Here is a 19,831-nt window from a genome sequence, read left to right as displayed (position 1 = left end):
TATATATATATTAAATAAAAATTCATGCTTCATGTAAGTAAACATAATATTTCATAAATAACATGGCATTTCCTAAAGACAAATAAATATATAATTATAATACTTGGTTCGAGCATTCAAGACATGGAGAATGGCATAGCGAAACAATGACTTGAAATCATTTAATTCTTATTTCAAGAATAATAACTTGATTCCTAAAAATTATTATTTTTGCACCTATTGATTCTAAAAATAAACTTGGTCCATTGAAGTAATAACACTTAATCTATCTAAACTCATACTAAAAACCTTTTAATAAAAGCCCAATTTATTACCCAATGCATTTTTTTTAAAAAGAAAATGGACAAATTTATATATTTAATAATTGTACATTGTTCACGTGCATTTTTTTCCTTTTTTTTCTTTTAAAGAAAAGATAGTATTAATCGTTTTTAAAAAAAATTGATTTACAAAGTCTACAGAACCGATTAAAACTCGTGCTCTGATACCAACTATGACGACCTGAGTTCTAAGTTCGAGTGCCACTAAAATTGTATCTTGAACATCATATTGCACTTTCAAAAAATTGAAATTTATTTAAATAATATCATGAAATTGTATGGTTGAATATATAAAATTTCTATGTTAACATAAAAATATAATACTAGAAGTTTAACATTCTTAATGTCAAACCAACAATTAAATAAGTTTTTAAATAAAAAATAAGTTTGGTGGGTTTCTTTCACTTGCCAATTTGCCAGCCCTCTCATGCCTTAATTGTCATAAGCCATCAATTTTCTGAAAGGGGATAAATGGAGGTGTGAGACAAAATCTCAATAAGCATATAAATACATGAATTAATATTTGTACGGAATTTGAATAACTTTATACATACATACATAGTGAGACATGAAAATCTACATCGAACATCGGTGGTATGCAACTTTTATGCATATTGCAAATATAGTTCAATCCAAACTTAGAACATACATAAAGGACTTCATATTCAATGTTCCAAAGATTTAACGTATGCATATAATCCCATAAAAGAAAATAGTTATACACTTACCATAAATTATGAAAACGATAAGTGAAATACTAGAATGTTTGGGACTTCAACTCTTAACCCACGTACCGAAGAATAGACTATATCTGTATTTGAATATATTTCAAAGAGAAATGAATGTACTTGAAAATGGGACATATGATGTCTATTTATAGGGGCCATCATTCCTTGAGAGTTCTAATTCAATTCAATTTCGAACCTTAAAAGTAATAAAATCTTATCATTATCTCAACCATATTTCAACTAATAGGATAAGATAATGAATTTAAAATTAAAAAATTAAAAAAAGAACGGTATCTTCATAATTTCTAAAATTAAACAAAGTATAGATAAAATCAAAATATTATCTTTATGATTTGATATTTCAATTTTGATTGAAAGAATTCACATTGAAACATTATCTCAATTATATTTTAGTATTAAATAATATATAAATAAATTAAAGTATTATCTTAGTAAAAATTTGATTTTTATCTATTATCACCATTATTTAAATAAAAATTATATAAAAGTTTAACAATTTGTGTTTAAGCCCAAAAAGAAAAATAAAACAAAAAAGCTGAGTTATAATTTCACATAATGGACTTCCATGTGATTGATCGGGTAAAAATATTAATCGTGTCTATTTATTTTTTTTATTTTTTATTTTTTATAATAGGCCACACCTAAATTAATAAAATTAGGCCATAAGTATGTGTATGACAATGTTTATGTCATTTATTTATCTACATATAAATTATCCATTTTTTCCAACATATAGATCAACTCTATTGTCACATAGGGGTGTGAAATAATGTGCTTGGACATATTATCAATGTTAATTGGTACAATCCATGGTTCGTGCAAGGTGAGCATGCAAAGATATCTATTCCAAATCATGCTAGACAAATACTTTAGTGAATGGTTATTGTTGTTGATTTTATATCCTGCAAGTATGCGGATCGTAACAAGTAGTAAAGTAGACAGAAAAGTCTGAATTGTCGATCTCATGAGGACTACTATTTAATAATTGGTTCAATTATCCCTAACTTTAATTTGATTGAAAATAACTAAAGAATTAGATGTTGTGATTTTTGATAAAACTATTTGAAAATATGTGTGGATGCACGCAAAGTGTGATTTAGAGACTAAATAATGAACGTACGTTAGGGCAGAATAATTTTTCCTATTGAACACCTTTATATCTTAAATTAAAATTCACATCTCATGCAGTGTTCGGTTGAATTCTTCTATTGTACTCAACTTACCCTTCTCGAGTTTTTATTGAGCCTATTTAACTGATTAAATTCCATATCTCTATACGAATCTAATTTAGTTAAACGAGTTCTTTGTCCTAGGAATTCAATTATGACCGCAATAGTTGGTATAGGTGTTACGTGTTTGCACACTTAGGCAACCCATCGGAGCCCACAGCCAACTCATGCTGAACCACGTGCACTAAAGCCGAGGTGATTTGCATAGACGAGGTCCTCCAACCGAGGTCGACAGATGCCTATGCCAATATATGTCGAGGCCCATATATATTAGCCTCTTCTGAAGCTTTCGAGGCCCATATACCGAGGCCATGTGAAAGTAGCCGAAGCCCTGAAGCCGAAGCAGAAGCCTCTGAACCATAAAGGAATATCTTCCATGATCACTTCTCCTAAAAGATCTTCTACATAAAGATCTTACTTGAATGATTGATAGGACGTTTGTCATAAATATAAATATTAAGTCTTATCACTAGTATGGGAGTCTGCATAGGCAATAAATGCGTAGCAAACTAGCTAGTCAAGGATGATGCCTATGATTAGACGTTTAAGCTAAAGAGATGAGGTCACGTGCCACCTCATCCAAGGGCTACCATTCCACATGTACCACTATAAATACTCCCACATGTACCCCATAGAAAGGCTAATGCAAGAATCAATACAAGAAACCACATTTTACTCTCTCTTTTTCATTATCTTGCAACACAATACGAATTTAAGCATATTTACATACATATTCACAAACACCGATTGGTAATTATTGTACAATCGGTCCACGAACAATCCCGTCGAATTTCGAATGCTCTTGTCCCCATGCGCGTTGAGCTACTCCCACGCCTTTGATCTTTCCGTTTTAGACCGTCCACGTGTCTTAGTGTATTGGACTTTCGCTCACGTGTGCGCGGGTGGGTCCAGCATCTGTTGGCTACATTTTTTGAGGTGAACAATAGGTATTTCTACTCGTTATACCAATTTACCGAATTTTGCTATATAGTCTAAGTCCTAAACTCATATCTCTATTCATAAAAGATTCACGAAATCATCAAATTATTGATCAAGTAATTTAATGCATTCACTTCATAGCAAAATCAACACTTGAAAGAATAAAGAACAAGAATCTTAAATAAATTATGTAAAGGGTCCCAAGTAGGTTATATTATTCGCCCCAACAATAGATTTAGCTATTCATAATAGAGAAAAAAAATAAATAAAAATAGTGGAGTTCATCACCGGGTTTTGAATTTAGATGTGGAGGAGTGGATAAATTTTGCACCAAGTTCTTCTTCTTGTTCCAAATTTTGGTTTTAAACCCTTGAATTGTTGTTTTTCTCCTCTTGAATTTGCTCTCTTTAATTTCAAGATGTGTTTCTTGCCTCTCAATGTGTAGAATCTCCCTTCAAAAGTGTGAGAAATTTGTATTTATATGTGCCCCTCCGTTTGTATAAAAAGTAGGATTTTTATGGGTTTCAAAATGGGCCAAAAACCCGCCCTAGACAATCTCGGGGCAAGCCTAAGCACTAGGAGTCAGCACAGTGACAAAATTACATGTAGCGCCTAAGCTCTGATGACAGTGCTTGGGCGCTATAAATGTAGCACCTAGGCGCTGCCTCTCGAGTTAAATTCTTTGTTTTTTTACCTCGTAGCGCCTGGACGCAACGAATGCAGCGCTTAGGCGTTGTCTTTCTACTTCAATTTCTTTATTTTTGGCCTCTTCGTTCGCTTTAGTACCTCTTTTTGCATCACATTTCCTAATCTTCAAAACAAAACTAACACATCAAAAATGTTCTATACTCACAAGATCTAACAAATAATCAAGTTAAAATTGTGCAAAATTCGTGAGTAAAACAAAGTCATCAGTTATGTACATGTGATATGATCATATATTTAAATTAGGATATGCTAAAATCTGAATCATTCAAATCATGATACATTGAATGTTGAGATGGTCTTATGTCCGTTCACTTAGCCTATTACTCTCTTATCCTCTTGACATTGGAAGTGTTGTGATTCGATTGATTCGACTTGAAGTGTTTTGATTTGAATAAGTGATCTTATTATGAGTACATAGAGGATCGTCACATTGAAATATTTCACATCCTCGACATCGCCCAGTCTGGAAAAATAATTGAAATTCAATTGGCATGGGCAACAAAATTAAATTAAATTCATTCATTGCAACGATAAATTACTTTGCTATCTGTATCTGGCAACAGCGCATCATTTATAGCTATATTTAACTTTTAAAATAATATTAATCCTTTAAATCGGACCTTCCACACTCTCCAGCTCAACATGTCTTGCTTTATCCTTCGTGTTTATTTATTGCAATTAAATTCAAATATGAAGGCCTCTCCTTGTTTAAAAATAATTTTTTAATTGAATTTTTTTTTTTTTTTAAGTTTAAGTCCAATCGCGTTATTTTGTTATTATACTAAAATGTGCAATAGAATTTGAGTATTTTAGTTATTAATTTGATAACACAATAAAGAAACTTGTGAAATGAGTATATATTTACATTAATATTTTTTTGCCATCATACTTGTGTATATGAATATATATACACAATTATTTTTGGATCGAGTTGAGGCACATGAGGCTTTTAAGAGGCTATAAATCACATCAATAATGTGATATTCATACATATGTTGGTCCCTTCAATATAATGGCAATTTACAACCAAAAACCAAATCTTAAAAATATTTTTTGAAGTCCTTAAGGAATGTAGTTGGATGGAGAAATATTATCCACATTTTTTTTTGCCAAAAAGAATGGCTCCACCCAATATTTGAAAATACAAAAAATGACGTGTTGAACCAAAGACCTCGACAAATTAATCCCATAACTTCGGGAGAAGGAACGTCTCCTTGCAAAAGATGTTGCAGTATTTAAACCTAAACGTCATATATACACATTCTTTTTTTAAAAACATATATACAAAAATAATTCATGATTACAAAGTCGTTTATTTTATTATGACCCTAGAATTTTTCGAAGTTTTGCATAGCTTTTTAGCATATTTAACTCACTATTTTATAGAATATGAATTTTAATTTGTTTTTGTATGGTTGGAGAAGATAATGATTATGATTATCATTAGAAATTAATGATAACTTAGAATGTCAACAATTTCAAAGAAATCTTGGAACGTCATTATCTTGCTAAAAACTCGTATTGTCAACATAATTATCAAATCTTAGTAAATACATTGTTGTACAAGGTTCAACAACTTCGTCTCTGCTTTCCATAGCCTCTTAAAAGGTCGAACTAAGAATTAAGTTTGTTGTAGACTGATGATTAGTATAAAAGTTATATCAACCCTAAAATCCTCGTACACATTACCAACTCCAATAAAAGAAAGCAAGTAGTAAATGCAATTTTCCACCACTATGGTAAAGTATTTAAGCAATGCATACATAATTAGTTGGAGTATCTTTTTCAACTTTCCAACCTCCCAATTCGAGTGAATGCACATGCAAATTTTGGTGCTTCTAATTCAACCCTAATTCCTAGTTGACATATTAATTCATGAACTTGGTTTGGTGCAACCAAACGCAAGATAAATAAACAATCCAATCCAATCAATTGCATTCATAAATACTCAGTTATACGCGCATAAAAAAATGTATATATATATACTTTCAATTTGTAAGTAAAATTCATTTGTTCGTGAAAATTCATTATTACATATCGTCGCGAACAACAGAAGAAAGAAAAGTTAGAATATAATCAGACACAACAATATGAATCTTCATGTAAATAAGCAAACGACACAAGCTCATAGGTCACCTTATTAAAATCTCAATGAATACAATTACAAAAGTAGTAGCTGATATATCGCAATAAAGCAACTACGTCAAACAAAATGAGCTCTTTGGAGGATAAAGAAAATCCAAGGGCAAACGACATGGAGAGAATTACATTATGAATATCAACACGTAAAACCAAGTTTTTTGGCCACGGCAAGTACCTCGCAAAGAGCCACGGCCTCAACATCTTCAGACTTCAATTAAGTAATAGAACTTATAATAGAATAAAAATTAATTTTTGTAGTTAAATTTAAAGTCAAGTTTTTTCTATCTCGACACCATGTTTAAATTAAATATCTATAATGGCACGAGAAAAAAAAAATTTATTTGTTTTATTTTATTTTCTTCAACAAAAATTTTTAGCGTGTGTGTACAATATAATTATAAACCAATTATATACACATACACATATATGGCGTTCTACATTAATGGTACCAACTACCATTAACTGGCAAAGAACTATAGTTTTGGAAAATAACGAAATTTCAAGGAAAGTTGATATTTATCTTTTCTGCTTCCCAACTGTGGGATTGATAGAAGAACTCAATTAAAAAGTAGTATAACAACATGAGATTTCCATAAATTCATTTTCATTTCAGGAAATGATTCAACGCACTCTTTAGAACATATTCAATTTTAACCATCACCACCAGTTTTATGAAATTGTGCTCAATTCACACCTTTAATGAGAAAATGAATCTGACTTGCATGTGAAATGGCATGTAAACATATAGACGAAGTGGTTTGACAATAATTTCATAACGTGGGTTGGCAAGCAGATTTATGGATGGAAAAAAGACAATTGTGCAGTTGAAACCCCATTAATTCAATGAAAATAATGGCCTTTGATACTCCCATTTTCCAGCTAATTTTTTTCATTCTAAATGATGGGCTTTGTAGTCAAGATCAATGGAACCTAACCTCATGTGATGACATTAAGTTCACTGTCGGTGTGACCATCACAAAATCGCTTGCTTAAATTATTATATATAACAAACATTTCTGACACTAAACACTCACCAAAAAAGCTTCTGTACACTGGGGCTTGCCCTTAATTCTTGGGCCATTTCTCTTCTCTTCTCCCTCTCTATTGTCTTCGAGGCTCGGCCTTAGAAGAAGGTCCCAATGTGGGTTCATCCGCTTTGCCGAGGGGCCATTCTGGGCTTCTTCGTGTACTTGTTATTCGCAGCAAGCTTCTGCCGTGGGGATGAGAAGACTATAGAAGTTGTGGGGGTGGGAGAATGTGCTGACTGCAAAGAGAATAACATTAAAACGAGTCAGGCTGTTTCAGGTACTATACAATCTTTTTATGTACTTTTAGTTGTATGATTATCTATTGATACAGATGACAAAATTGATGGTATCATACAATATTGTCCAGTGCTATCGTATCCATTTACCAACAAGCCATGGTGTATTCTTGATAAAACAGTGTTTATATGCAGACCACCATACACAAATGCTATTCCTCTTTGGAATCCTGTATAACACAACCACGTAGCTTTTCATCTTTACACTTCACCAATAAGCAATCATTTTTTACAGGGCTTAGCGTAACCATTGATTGCAAGCTTCAAAATGGAGAAATAAAAAGAGTGGGAGTTGGAGAGCTTGATAAAGAAGGAAAATTCAAGGTTTCACTTCCTGAGGAGATTGTTCAAGAAGGAAAACTCAAAGAGGAATGTTATGCACAGCTTCATAGCGCATCGGCAGCACCGTGTCCAGCTCACAATGGCCTCGAGGACTCTAAGGTTGTCCTAAAGTCGATAACCAATGGAAAACACACATTCAGCCCTAATAGAAATCTCAAATTCTCCACTGCATTGTGCACTTCTGCATTCTTGTGGCCATTCTTTAAGTATCCACCCTCTCCCAAAATTCATCCATGGAAGAAACACTTCCCTAAGGTTTACTTTCCACCATTGAAAAACTTCGGACACCCATGGCCTCTTCCTCCATTCCCACCAGTTTACACAAAACCACTTCCTCCACCTGTGCCCATTTACATGCCAAAGCCACATCCTCATCCTGTCCCTATTTACAAGCCAAAGCCACATCCTCATCCTGTCCCTATTTACAAGCCAAAGCCACATCCTCACCCTGTCCCCATTTACAAGCCGAAGCCACTTCCTCATCCCGTCCCCATTTACAAGCCGAAGCCTCCAGTAAAGCCACTTCCACCTCCAATTCCAATCTACAAACCAAAGCCAAAGCCACCAATTTACAAACCTCCGGTGGTAAAGCCACTTCCACCACCTGTTCCAATCTACAAACCAAAGCCAAAGCCACCAGTTTACAAACCTCCGATGGTAAAGCCACTTCCACCACCTGTTCCAATCTACAAACCAAAGCCAACTGTTCCAATCTACAAGCCAAAGCCAGCAGGTTACAAACCTCCGATGGTAAAGCCACTTCCACCACCAGTTACAATTTACAAACCAAAGCCAAAGCCACCAATTTACAAACCTCCGGTGGTAAAGCCACTTCCACCACCAGTTCCAATCTACAAACCAAAGCCAAAGCCACCAATTTACAAACCTCCGGTGGTAAAGCCACTTCCACCACCAGTTCCACTCTACAAGCCAAAGCCGCCAATTTACATCCCTCCAATAGTAAAGCCACTTCCACCACCAGTTCCACTCTACAAGCCAAAGCCACCAATTTACATCCCTCCAATAGTAAAGCCACTTCCACCACCAATTCCAATTTATAAACCACTCCCACCATTCTACAAGAAACCCTGCCCTCCACTCCTCAAGCATCCTCCATTCCACCATCCTAAATTCGGATACTTCCCTCCCCTCCCCCCTTTCATTCCTCAACCATAGACTTTTAAAAGAGGGTAATTATAAGTAGGTTTCTTTATTTGTTTCATTTCATGTGCTTAATGGGTGAAAACAATTAAAATTCTTCGTTTATAAAATAAAATCCAAGGTTCAGAGTGAAAGAATTGTCAAGAAAATAACGCTAGTGACACAGAACGAGGAAATTTCTCGAGTTTCAATTGCTGTGTGATTGCCATGAAGTTCTCCTGTATCGGTTTGTTCGAGGTGAGAAGATCGTATGTTTGTAAATTTTAAGTTCATATGCATTCCAAAAGTTTCTACTGTACTTTGTTCCAAAGGTTTCTACTGCACTTTGTAGCACCATAGATTTGCATGTGGTGATCCTAAGATCACATTTAATAATCCTGTTGTTCAAGATTTCAAATACAGTACTGTTCTAGATTGGTTTCGAGATGATATTGTCGAAGTTGATAACGTACGATATTAATTGCACCACCATCAATGACGTCTCACCTACTATGCTGGTTACAAGGAAAGTAGAAGAAAAAATTTGACCAAAATTCTGAAAACCCAAAGTAACTTCTAAAAAAGTTGAAACACATTTGGCTAAGAAGCGTGCTTATGAATATACGACAGATTTCTCTGAAAATATACAGAATGACGAAGATAACATACCTGGATTACAAACACAAAGAATCCTCATTTTCAATAAACTGACAATCATCGCATTTAGACGTGGTAAAATTACTGTATTCCCTGAATGATCAATTGGTAAAACTGGTTAAGAAAATCAAAGCAACAGTTTAATATTGAAAAATATACCAATTCTAGTTCTTCTTAGCTCATCTTTTAGTTATACAAGGGTTATTTACCCAAAATTCCGATTAAAGAAGAACAAGCGAACAAAGTTGGTTGAGATTGACAAGTCCCTTCTTGAACAAAATGGAACAAAATTGAGGAAAGCGGAGTGATTTGAGCTTTTTGGGGGTCAAAAGGTGGCCATAAGCTTCACGACGGATCGGCCCAACTTGGTTAACAGCGCTAAAAGTAAAATGTTATGGTCCCGTCCCATTTTTTGGCCACAAAAATTAAAAATATGACCATTATTTGTCATCATATTTCACTTCTTCTCTCTTGTGTGGATCTCATAACAACTTTGCCCCATTTGATACACATTAATGTAAAAATGAGAATGAAAAATATAATCGTTACGAGCCCTACACAAGAAATAAAAAGTCAAATATGATGACTTGATGTGATGAATAACGATCATATTTTTCATTTTAATGAATTATTAGAAACAAACGGGGACTATATTTTTCATTCTCACTCTTATAAAAATGAAAATCAAACGGGCTTGGTTGCTTAAAAGGGTAAATTTCATCTACAGTCACTAAACTTCCAGTGCACTTTTGATTGAGCCACTAAACTTCAATTGAATTTTAAATTTTGCCATTACTTCTCATTTTGTCATCTATCATCCCAAAATGATTAAGATTGCTTGTTTGTAGTCATACTATACTAACATTAACGTAATTGCTACATAACACCCTGAAAGCAAAAATAGGTAGTTCAATAATAACAATGTCTTTAAACTAAAAAATTAAAACATATATATTTTTTATTGCATCAGTCTTTTAGTGTAGCGTAGTGGATAATTTGCATGCCGCATAGCATTTTCTTCGAATATTCGTTGTGGTTGGTGCGACTGTCAATTAAACCACCATTTTCAGAAAATTCATCAATTAACATAGTTTAATGGATACTCATGTTTGAACTCAATTAGATTGCGTCAAAAAGTATTAAGTACTCCATATATCAGGGAGTTCTAGAAAAATTTTCAGTCCCCGGGCTAGCACACCAATAAACTGGGCTAGATCCGACCCACGTTTAAAACAAGTCCAAAGTCCAACCCAATTCCGGACCCAAAATCGAACACGCCACGTGTGATGATTGGCACCCAATCGATGATTAGCTCGCCCTCTTCTGCACCATACATACAAATGATACATCACAAGAATCAGCTGAGAGAGAACTAGATCTGTTAATCGGAAACCACCAAATCATCTCTCTCTGTAACAATAACTGTTCGATCAACATAAATTTCCAGATCCGTTAGTAATTTATTTTTTTGCAATCCAAACAAAAATGTCTTCTATATTCAACGGCGATGAAACTGCTCCCTTTTTCGGCTTCCTCGGCGCCGCTTCTGCCCTCGTCTTCTCCTGTAATACAAAGATCTGAGTTTTGTTATATTGGTTTGATTGTCAGGATTTTCTTGATTAATATGTTTGTTGTGAATCATTTTTACAGGTATGGGTGCGGCGTATGGAACAGCGAAGAGTGGAGTAGGTGTGGCTTCGATGGGAGTGATGAGGCCGGAGTTGGTGATGAAGTCGATCGTGCCAGTGGTTATGGCTGGAGTGTTGGGTATTTACGGGTTGATTATTGCTGTGATTATCAGCACTGGGATTAACCCTAAGGCAAAGGGTTATTATCTTTTCGATGGCTATGCGCATCTTTCCTCGGGCCTCGCTTGTGGCCTTGCTGGCCTCTCAGCTGGAATGGCAATTGGGATTGTTGGAGATGCTGGTGTCAGGTATAATTGAACTATTGATGGATCTTATTACCTATGGCGAATAATTGAATTTTTATTGTTATTCTTTATTTCTATGATCTGGATGCTCTGAATTAGTGAAAATTTTGTTTGAGTAAGATAATTATGCTGAATCTTTTGGTCAATGTAGTTTTCCATGTGACACTTTTGAACCGTTTAGGGATTTATATGTGGATGATGATGACTAAATTTAGGGACATGTTGGATCTTAGTGGTAACTGGACAAGTTTACTGGCATATGTATAATATGGGTAATGTAAAACAGTAGTAGTGAAGCTCGACATCGTGGTCTGCAACCATGGGCGGACACAAGGGTGAGCATGGGTGTCATGTGACCCCCTAATTCTGGGGCCTTTTTCCCCCCTATGTTTTCTCTCAATTTTCGAAGTCATTATGAGATATCAAATAAAGTCGAAATATTGCATTCTTAATGTTATTTCGAAGTACTTATAGCCTAGTTTTCTACATTGTTAATGGTGTGCGAAACAACCAACCGTAGTAAATGTTACGGCTTATCAAAGTAGGTCATTCTAAACTAATATTTCAAAAGTTTCAATAATATACTAACTTTAAAAATTCTCAGACTCTCATACACTAGCTAAATCCACAAATCGCCTATGTCATCTCGAAGTTCATTTCGAGAACTACATTATAGGCAATCAAATGGTCCAAACAGATATCGAAATAGTTAAAGATGCGTCAAACATGCCTCTAAAAAAGAGGCGCATAATTCGTATTTTCTTTACAAATTTTCAATTATTATTATTTTTGCGATACAAATTTTTAATATAATTGATATCATTTTATTAGAAAAATTTACATGAGATATGACATCAAAAATTTTCAAAATTTTACGTCTGAAAATGTCATACCCATGTGTGAATTGTTGGATGTAAATTTACATGGATGAAATTTTTATTTTTTTTTTCTGATGTAAATTTTTTAATGAAAAATTCATCACAACTTTTTTGCAAGTTGGATCGTGTCCCCCAACTCAAAATGTCCGCGTCTGCCCTTGACTACAATTGAATTGTTGAACTTAGCTGATTCGCTTATTTGTTACAATATTATTTACTGATATGTGCAATGTGAGTCAGAAATGTTACTGAATGCTACTAGTATCTGATTAGGCCTTTTTAAACATTGACATGATTTTATATGAGATGTTCGTCGTCAAGTTACTTGGCCATTTTTGTCACAGTTAAGCTTAGTGATCATTGATTCGAAAACTATTAGAAGTTTTCCATGTCTCACTTTATAAGTTATATTTATTCATTTTTGGATGTAATTTTGTTTGTTTCATAGTTCTTGCTTTGAAATGAAGACTAAAAATCATAGGTAAAAATGAGTTGAAATTTTCATGTTCCAAAATAAAGATTTAAGATATGTATAATCTTTCATCTCCTTTTAAATGGTAAACATATAACTACAAGAACAGTAGCAATAGTTGTCAAGAACAGCATGGAAGGTTATGATCAATATCTCTATAATTAACAATAATTATTGAGCTTTATTCTTAATGAATTTGAAATTAGCTATAGGAATTCTTTTCGGCACTCCTTTTGATTCAAAGCTGCTGTTTGTCAATCTTTTGCACCCACCTCAGGCAATGTTGATTTCTGTGTAGCTTTTCGTGTTCATTCTATTTTACCATGATTAAGTCGCTTACTAGCTAATAAATTTTCATTCTCTCAAAGATATCAAGTATTCAAGGGATTGGTAGTGTGTTGATAAAGTGTTAATAATGATGATTATTGTTCTCCTGATTGTGCCTAGGTCTGCGCAAAAAAATTGGAAAACCAACCAAACCAAATCTACTCGGGTGAGTTTGACACATGTAATTGGTTTGGTTTGGCTTTTTTAAAATAAAACCATGGTGAGTCGGTTTAGTCATGGTTTGATACCTCAAATTGCTGGTTAATCAAGCCGTTCTAATCCTCTTACATTTTTTTTTTTAAGAAAAATAAAAGTAAAAAAATAAGCCCTAATTTCATAATTATATCTCAATTCCCTCCAATTTATGATGTTGCAAAGAAATAATAGTAGTGGGAATTTCTTTTCACGAGCTCATTATATTATACATAGCTAGTTAGCCTATTTTTCTACTCAGACAGTTAGGTTGAAAAAAAAATTTCTCAAATTTTTTGTCGATCTGTCTCTATTAACCTAATTTTATTTGTTAGTCAATGGTTCTTATAATATAAAGTTATTTAGTTATTTATAGTTCTTGTAATCTAGGTGGGCTCAAAATTCAATTTGGACTAAAAGTCTAAACAGACTAACTGAATCGAACCGATTAATTTGGTTTTGTTTTCGGGTTGGAATCGCAACCGATCCAAACCACTTGTGCCTTTGAAAATTGTTGGTGAATCAGATTCTTGGTATTGTGACAATGATGTTCTGGAGTTTTATATTACATTATAAGTCATGGATGCATCCAGTGCTCCGAAGTATATAAGAAAATTATGTAGCTCATTCTCCACGTGGCAGAGACATCTTCTATTTATACTTGATATATGCACTGTGCTTTATACTCAGAATCAGTACTTTTGCAGGGCTAATGCACAGCAGCCGAAGCTTTTCGTTGGGATGATCCTCATTCTCATCTTCGCTGAAGCTTTAGCCCTTTATGGTCTAATTGTTGGAATTATTTTGTCTTCAAGGGCTGGCCAATCTAGAGCTGACTGAGAAACTGGCTTTTATCAAGTTCAACTGCAATGTTTAATGTAATGGAGAAACTTGATTCTTGGCAGGCTTTGTAAACTCTTTCGTACCCTCCCTATTTATCACCGTGAATGTTATCAATGTTACCATTGCATTCATTCCACGGTAGCTTCGTGATGTTTGTAGAATTATTAGAAGTGCTTTTATCTACCCCTGCTGAATAAGAGCTTATATGGCTTTTGCTTTTGGATTAAGTAAATTTGTTTTCTGTTTTTTTTTGTTTTTTTTGTTTTTGGTAGTTATGAACACTGTAGAAATAAATTTATTTGAAACTAGTGCCTATGCCATGCTTTATATATTAGATAAGTAGAGATATCGTGCTTCTATGTACTGTGTTATATTTGCATCATTCAGTCTTGGATAGTTTTTTCATTTCGTTTGAAACATAAATACGTCTTATTGTTCTTTACTTCACGATGTTTACTATTTTTACTGACTCCTTCAATTTCCTCCTCCTAAAGCAAGTAGGGTAAATTCATTACAGGAACCAATACGGTAAGATCTTTTCACCTTGTGTGAGAAGGGAGAGGAGGTGATGGGCAGAACAGCATTTTGGAGTATGGTTATTTGGGTATCTGGAACAGTAGTAATTTTGAAAATAAGTGATTGAGAATTAAAGACACTATAAAATATAAAACAATGAACAATTATGTTGTAATTTCATGATAAAATCAAGTATCACATAATTTCCTCAAAAATTAAATGTAAAAAGGCTTTTTGAGGATGACAAATTCTATTCGACATAGCATCAGAAATGATGGGTCTAACATTTGGGCCTTAGTGGACTTGCAACCGGTGCTGTATAAGGTTATAGGGCGGGTTGGGCTTGGTCCTTGTGACAACTATGTATATATGTTAAGAGTGTCACAATGGAGCTGAGAGACAAAGGAATGCTCATGTTGTTCATGGACTCGTGATAGAATCTAAGAGGGCAATAAGTCCTAGAATATAAAGTGACTTTCAAAGACTTCAACTCTTCTAAGAAGTTTAGGAACGAGTATATAATAGGAAAATTCCAATCCCGCGGAACTTGATTTATTAGATCTCGAATTTGCTCTGATTCTTTGAGGAAGATCTGTTTGATGCTGGTTAGGAGCTTGGTATACTCAAAAAGTTGTACATGACTATGCAAGTTGCTTGCTTATGGATGAGGAGTTGTGACATCTATTCGTCTTAAAGCAATCAACTACCATACTATATGTGACGGTGGTATATATCCTAATTCTAGCAAAGAGTCACTTTTTAGGGAAATATTATCCCCTATTTAGGCTCCATTTTTTGAAAAATACATTTTTTTCATAACTCATTTTTAATCACAAATTTTTCAATAAAATAATTCTATACCTAAATCCAAAAGTCTTCCTTATTTTCTTAACCACACATAGGGCTGGGCAAATCTCCCGAACCGAACCGATCGAACTGAACTAGACGGTTCTTGTCAAATTAAATACCCGAACGGGTATCTGAATTGAGAACCGATGGGTACGGTTCGGTTCTCGGTTCTAGACCAAAAATCGAAGAACCGAATCTTTCTAATTTTTTTTATATTGAGTAAATCAAATTATTTTAATTTAAATTTTTTCTAGACAAATTAACAAATTAACAATTTCTAAATCCAAATTTTTGGCTCAATAATTTGTTTCATTTCTAATTTTTTAATTTTTGACCCAATTACCCATTTTATTGTTTCATTTCTTAGCCAAACAAGATCAAATCCACTAAATAACCCTGAACACCTACACTAAAGTGTATAACGTTGTCTCGACTCTCGCACTCACTCTCGTTGCCTCGCTAATATTCCAAAACATATACAATCGTTGAGCGACACTGTGACCTCCGCCGACCGAAACTTTGATCGTAGCAATCATTTCAATAAGGTAGTTTACTAGTCTCTGACATTTCAAAACCATTGAATGTATCATTAGTTGAATTTATATAATGTTGTTATAAATGTTAAAAAATTTAATTATAGTACGAACCGAATGGAACCGAACCGAACCCGAACGGTTCCAAAATTATATTTGGACCTGACGGTTCCATTTATTAGATACCCGAAAAGTTTGGTTCGGTTCGGTTCTCTTTAGAACCGAACCGAATCGACCCGCGCCCACCCCTAACCACACAATCTAAAAAAATAATAATAAAGAAATAAAAATAAAAATCACTATTTTAAAATTCATTCCCCCTAAAAAAAATGGTGCTTAATCAAGGGATAAGCATTTTACTTTTCTTACACGCAATAAAATCCCAAATTCAAGCATTTTTAAGGCATTAACGATTTAATTGAATTTTTCATTAAAAGAAAGATCCAACTTATTTTGACCCATTTTTAATATCCGGACATATTTTGATCGTACCAAGTAATACGAATCTCTATAGTGAGTTTATAATAAACGATTTTGCAAAAAGCTCAACATGTTGAACTATAACATGTTTGATTATTAACCTCTTTTGACGAACTTAGTCGTTATTTTATGAGAGAGAAATTCCAATCATGTATTAATCTTATGCTACAATGATATAAAAATTTCAGGAAAATAAACAAAGAAAAGAAAAGCACTATAATAAGCAAAACAAAAGGTATTAAGCATTTATGGCTGTAAAGATGTCAACCATTATGTCAAGTTGTCCGTTCCTGCAGCATGATTGTATCTTATAAGCGCTAGGACCCACAAAAATGTATGTACAAACTACAAAGATAAGGAAATTTGTGGGCCCTATACCTAATAAGCTAAATAAGTAAAGAAGCAAAAAAGAATGGTGATACTTATTTGATTTATCTTTAAACCACACACTTTGTGAATCCCAATACTAGTAAGATAGAAATTATTTGCCAAATAAACTCGTTATAATTGCTTGCAAATTTTTAAGTGGCTTCTGCTTAAAAAAAAATTAAAATTAAAATTAAAAAGGGCTTTTACATCATACTAATAGCATGAACAATTGGATCACTACCAGGGATGAAAAAAAAAAAAAAAAAAGGTTTCAATTGAGGACCACACAAAATAAATTAGCAAAGAATGAGGAAATAGATGAGGCTGATGAGACAATGATCCTGTTTGGATGCGTAAGCTATCCCCGTTGGATTGTTACAAAATGTTGGTCTCTAATATTTTTTTATTATAATTTCACATTTTATCGGAATGCGCTCAACTCTCTATTAAATTGTCATGTGACCCTCCCCGTTAGTGATCTCACACTAATCATAACACTTAAAGTTCATAGAATTCAACCAATACTTACTTTTATTGGTTTTGAGTAGTTTTAGTGAAAAAAAAATCACATTTAAATCGATCATTCACATAAAGTTAGGATTATCGATTTTAATAATTGGTGGTACAGTCTTCTTGGGATCAATATTGGACTCACAATCCAAAGGTTGAACTCCAATCTTGAGGGTCCTTACCGCCTTGCCCCTAGAGCTTTTGTGAAGGAGATAAATAGCGCAATGTGCCCCATCAGGCCAGAGAACAAGAGCTGTTTGTATTCTGCGCCTATAAGGAGTCCAATTTCATGTCTCAGGAATCGAAACCCCACACTGCGGCTGACAGTAAGGCGTGAGATAATTTCACTATTATCCTTTGCACCACTGAGCTATGCCTCGGGAGCATATTGGACTCACAATCCTCTTTTACTACTTGTAGTGTTATCATGCACTCACGATTTTGCCGATCAAGTTCTTTGCAACATAAGAAAATGCTATAAAGCCGTTGGATCATTACAAAGTTGAGATGTAAATAATTTCATGATTAGTCATAATGTATCCAAGTCTGTATGAAACTGTTGCATGACCTTCACGATAATAACTATCGATTCCAATTTTTAGACACTGGTCTAAGTTTGAAAGCAAAATCTCAATTTATAAATATGGACATGCAACCATGTTATGTTTAGCAAATATTTAAACGATTTGATCTTTGGAGACTTGATCTTGCAAGTTACAACTATAAAATAATAATAATAATAATAATAAATATATAAATAAATAATTGAGGACCATTGAAGCTTTTAAACATTGAAAATCAACTTGTTACTCTTAGCAATAAGTTAAAAGACCAAAGAGCAATCTGCCTGCAAAATAATGCCTTGCTAAGGTGAAATCTTAAATAAATAAAATAATAATAAATAAAATAATAATAATAATAAATTTTAAAAAAAAATTAGAGGTTTAATTAAATAAATAACTTAATTTACCTCATTTTGAGCATATCATTTAGCACCACATAGACTAATATGGTAGCATCGGTGGTACTAGATGAGTATTTTTTTTACTTACTAGGTTATACCGTACGACCCTTGCTCCGTTCCTTCATTGGATTCAAGATAAGCGGGTTAAGCTATGGGAACCTTTAGAGAGATTCTTTATAATTCATTACTCTGAAGGCATTTCAATTGCAATTAAATAAGCAAGTATAATGAAGGCTCGAGAAGACATATTAATGCTTATTTACAAATGTCAACTCATTTCTCGCTTTGATCGTTTGCTAACTTAAACCTTACTATCCTTACCTTATTCCTTTTTTGGATTCAGTAATAGTGATTCGAGCTCGAGTGTCCTCTGTGTAATTCGTTACTTGGGTGGCTTTTCCGTTTGACTAGATGAAGGCAAGATAGTAGCAATCTACCATTAGAGGGTCATAAAATTCTTGAATAATAACTCCCAATTCAAGCAAGCTTAGGACCTCTTTGCATTGGTCCCTAGAGATAAGGCTGGGCCTCGCTGATTTTAAGCCCAAGGATACTTTGGATTAGTTTTTCGGGCCGGCGGTTCTCCTGCTATGGACCAAGATCTATTTCCAGGAGATGGGTGAACAACATAGCGTGCTCAACAAGCACTGGCGCATCTTCCTCGCATAAAGAGTTCCATTTGATCATCAGAACCTTATATACTGCAATTCGATTGTCGAGGTATTTCTCTCCTATGTTATTATCTCCAAAAGGATCGGAGATTATGGCTCTACATTTTTAAGTACTTGCTTTTGGCTTCAAATTTTATATCTTTTGTGGAATCACAGATCTGAGCCCCGTCATCATTCCCGAACATTACGCTTCTTCTTTTTTCCTGTGTTAATAGGTTAACTAAGAACTGAGCACGTGGTGCGATTACCTGTTATTAAACATGGTAAGCTTTGTGACGATTTTTAATTTCTTGGATTTTTTCCCTGTTTATGAAAAGTTTGTCTTTTTACAGTTTCCCAGTGGTATTTATTGGTTTTATTTTTGAGTTTCTTATATTCTTCTGTTTTGATTCTGATTAATGTTCTTCGTACTAGAATGCGAAGATTGATTAAAAAAATAATAAATCAGGATGAAGTTTCTTTTTGAACTTTTAAAGTACCATGATAATCAGTATTATATTATCCTCCTTTTTTGTCATAATTCTTGCATCTGTATTCATTTTTGCTCATTCTAGTTTCCAAACAGAGTCAGATTTATTCTTTTTATTGTATTCAACGAGTTTCAAAGCCCTTGGCAAGTTCAAAAGCATATTTGTAGTAAATGTTAGCAGTGAGGACATTTTAACATTAGAAACGGATAGTCTCTTGTGGTGCAAGTGTTAGACTGTTAGTAACTACGAATAATAAGGCAGAAGCTATAATCCG

General features: G+C 33.8%; 2 protein-coding genes across 5 annotated transcripts in view; both read left to right on the top strand.

The window, feature by feature from the left end:
• The window catches only part of LOC111374924 (repetitive proline-rich cell wall protein 2-like), a 21,363-nt gene extending 12,020 nt beyond the window's left edge, over positions 1-9,343 (top strand). For 2 of the 4 annotated variants that reach the window (XM_022997690.1, XM_022997689.1), the window contains one exon: positions 8,736-9,343. In XM_022997690.1, coding sequence (XP_022853458.1) covers positions 8,736-8,929 — 194 coding nt within the window. In that variant the 3' untranslated portion in view covers positions 8,930-9,343. Of the gene's footprint in view, positions 1-7,099; positions 7,393-7,646 lie in introns of those variants that run through there. The other 2 variants (XM_022997691.1, XM_022997688.1) reach the window with 2 other exon arrangements.
• A 1,520-nt stretch (positions 9,344-10,863) lies between these two features.
• Positions 10,864-14,554, top strand: LOC111374923 (V-type proton ATPase 16 kDa proteolipid subunit-like). The gene is made up of 3 exons (XM_022997687.1): positions 10,864-11,114; positions 11,201-11,486; positions 14,060-14,554. The coding sequence occupies exons 1-3, from the start codon at positions 11,036-11,038 to the stop codon at positions 14,190-14,192; spliced, it is 498 nt and encodes a 165-aa protein (XP_022853455.1). The 5' UTR covers positions 10,864-11,035; the 3' UTR covers positions 14,193-14,554.
• The last annotated feature ends 5,277 nt before the right edge of the window (positions 14,555-19,831 follow it).

Source organism: Olea europaea, unplaced genomic scaffold, assembly GCF_002742605.1.
Source record: "Olea europaea var. sylvestris unplaced genomic scaffold, O_europaea_v1 scaffold1314, whole genome shotgun sequence".
Taxonomy (NCBI): Eukaryota; Viridiplantae; Streptophyta; class Magnoliopsida; order Lamiales; family Oleaceae; genus Olea; species Olea europaea.
The sequence above is the reverse complement of the archived record's forward strand: the minus strand, read 5'-3'. Positions and strand labels throughout refer to the sequence as shown.

What these genes read in the sequence shown, in the direction of transcription:
- LOC111374923 (XM_022997687.1), top strand. Translation starts at nt 11,036, where the DNA reads ATGTCTTCTATATTCAACGGCGATGAAACTGCTCCCTTTTTCGGCTTC. An exon ending in TTCTGCCCTCGTCTTCTCCT is followed by an intron (nt 11,115 to 11,200) that starts GTAATACAAAGA and finishes TCATTTTTACAG; the next exon opens with GTATGGGTGCGGCGTATGGA. An exon ending in GTTGGAGATGCTGGTGTCAG is followed by an intron (nt 11,487 to 14,059) that starts GTATAATTGAAC and finishes GTACTTTTGCAG; the next exon opens with GGCTAATGCACAGCAGCCGA.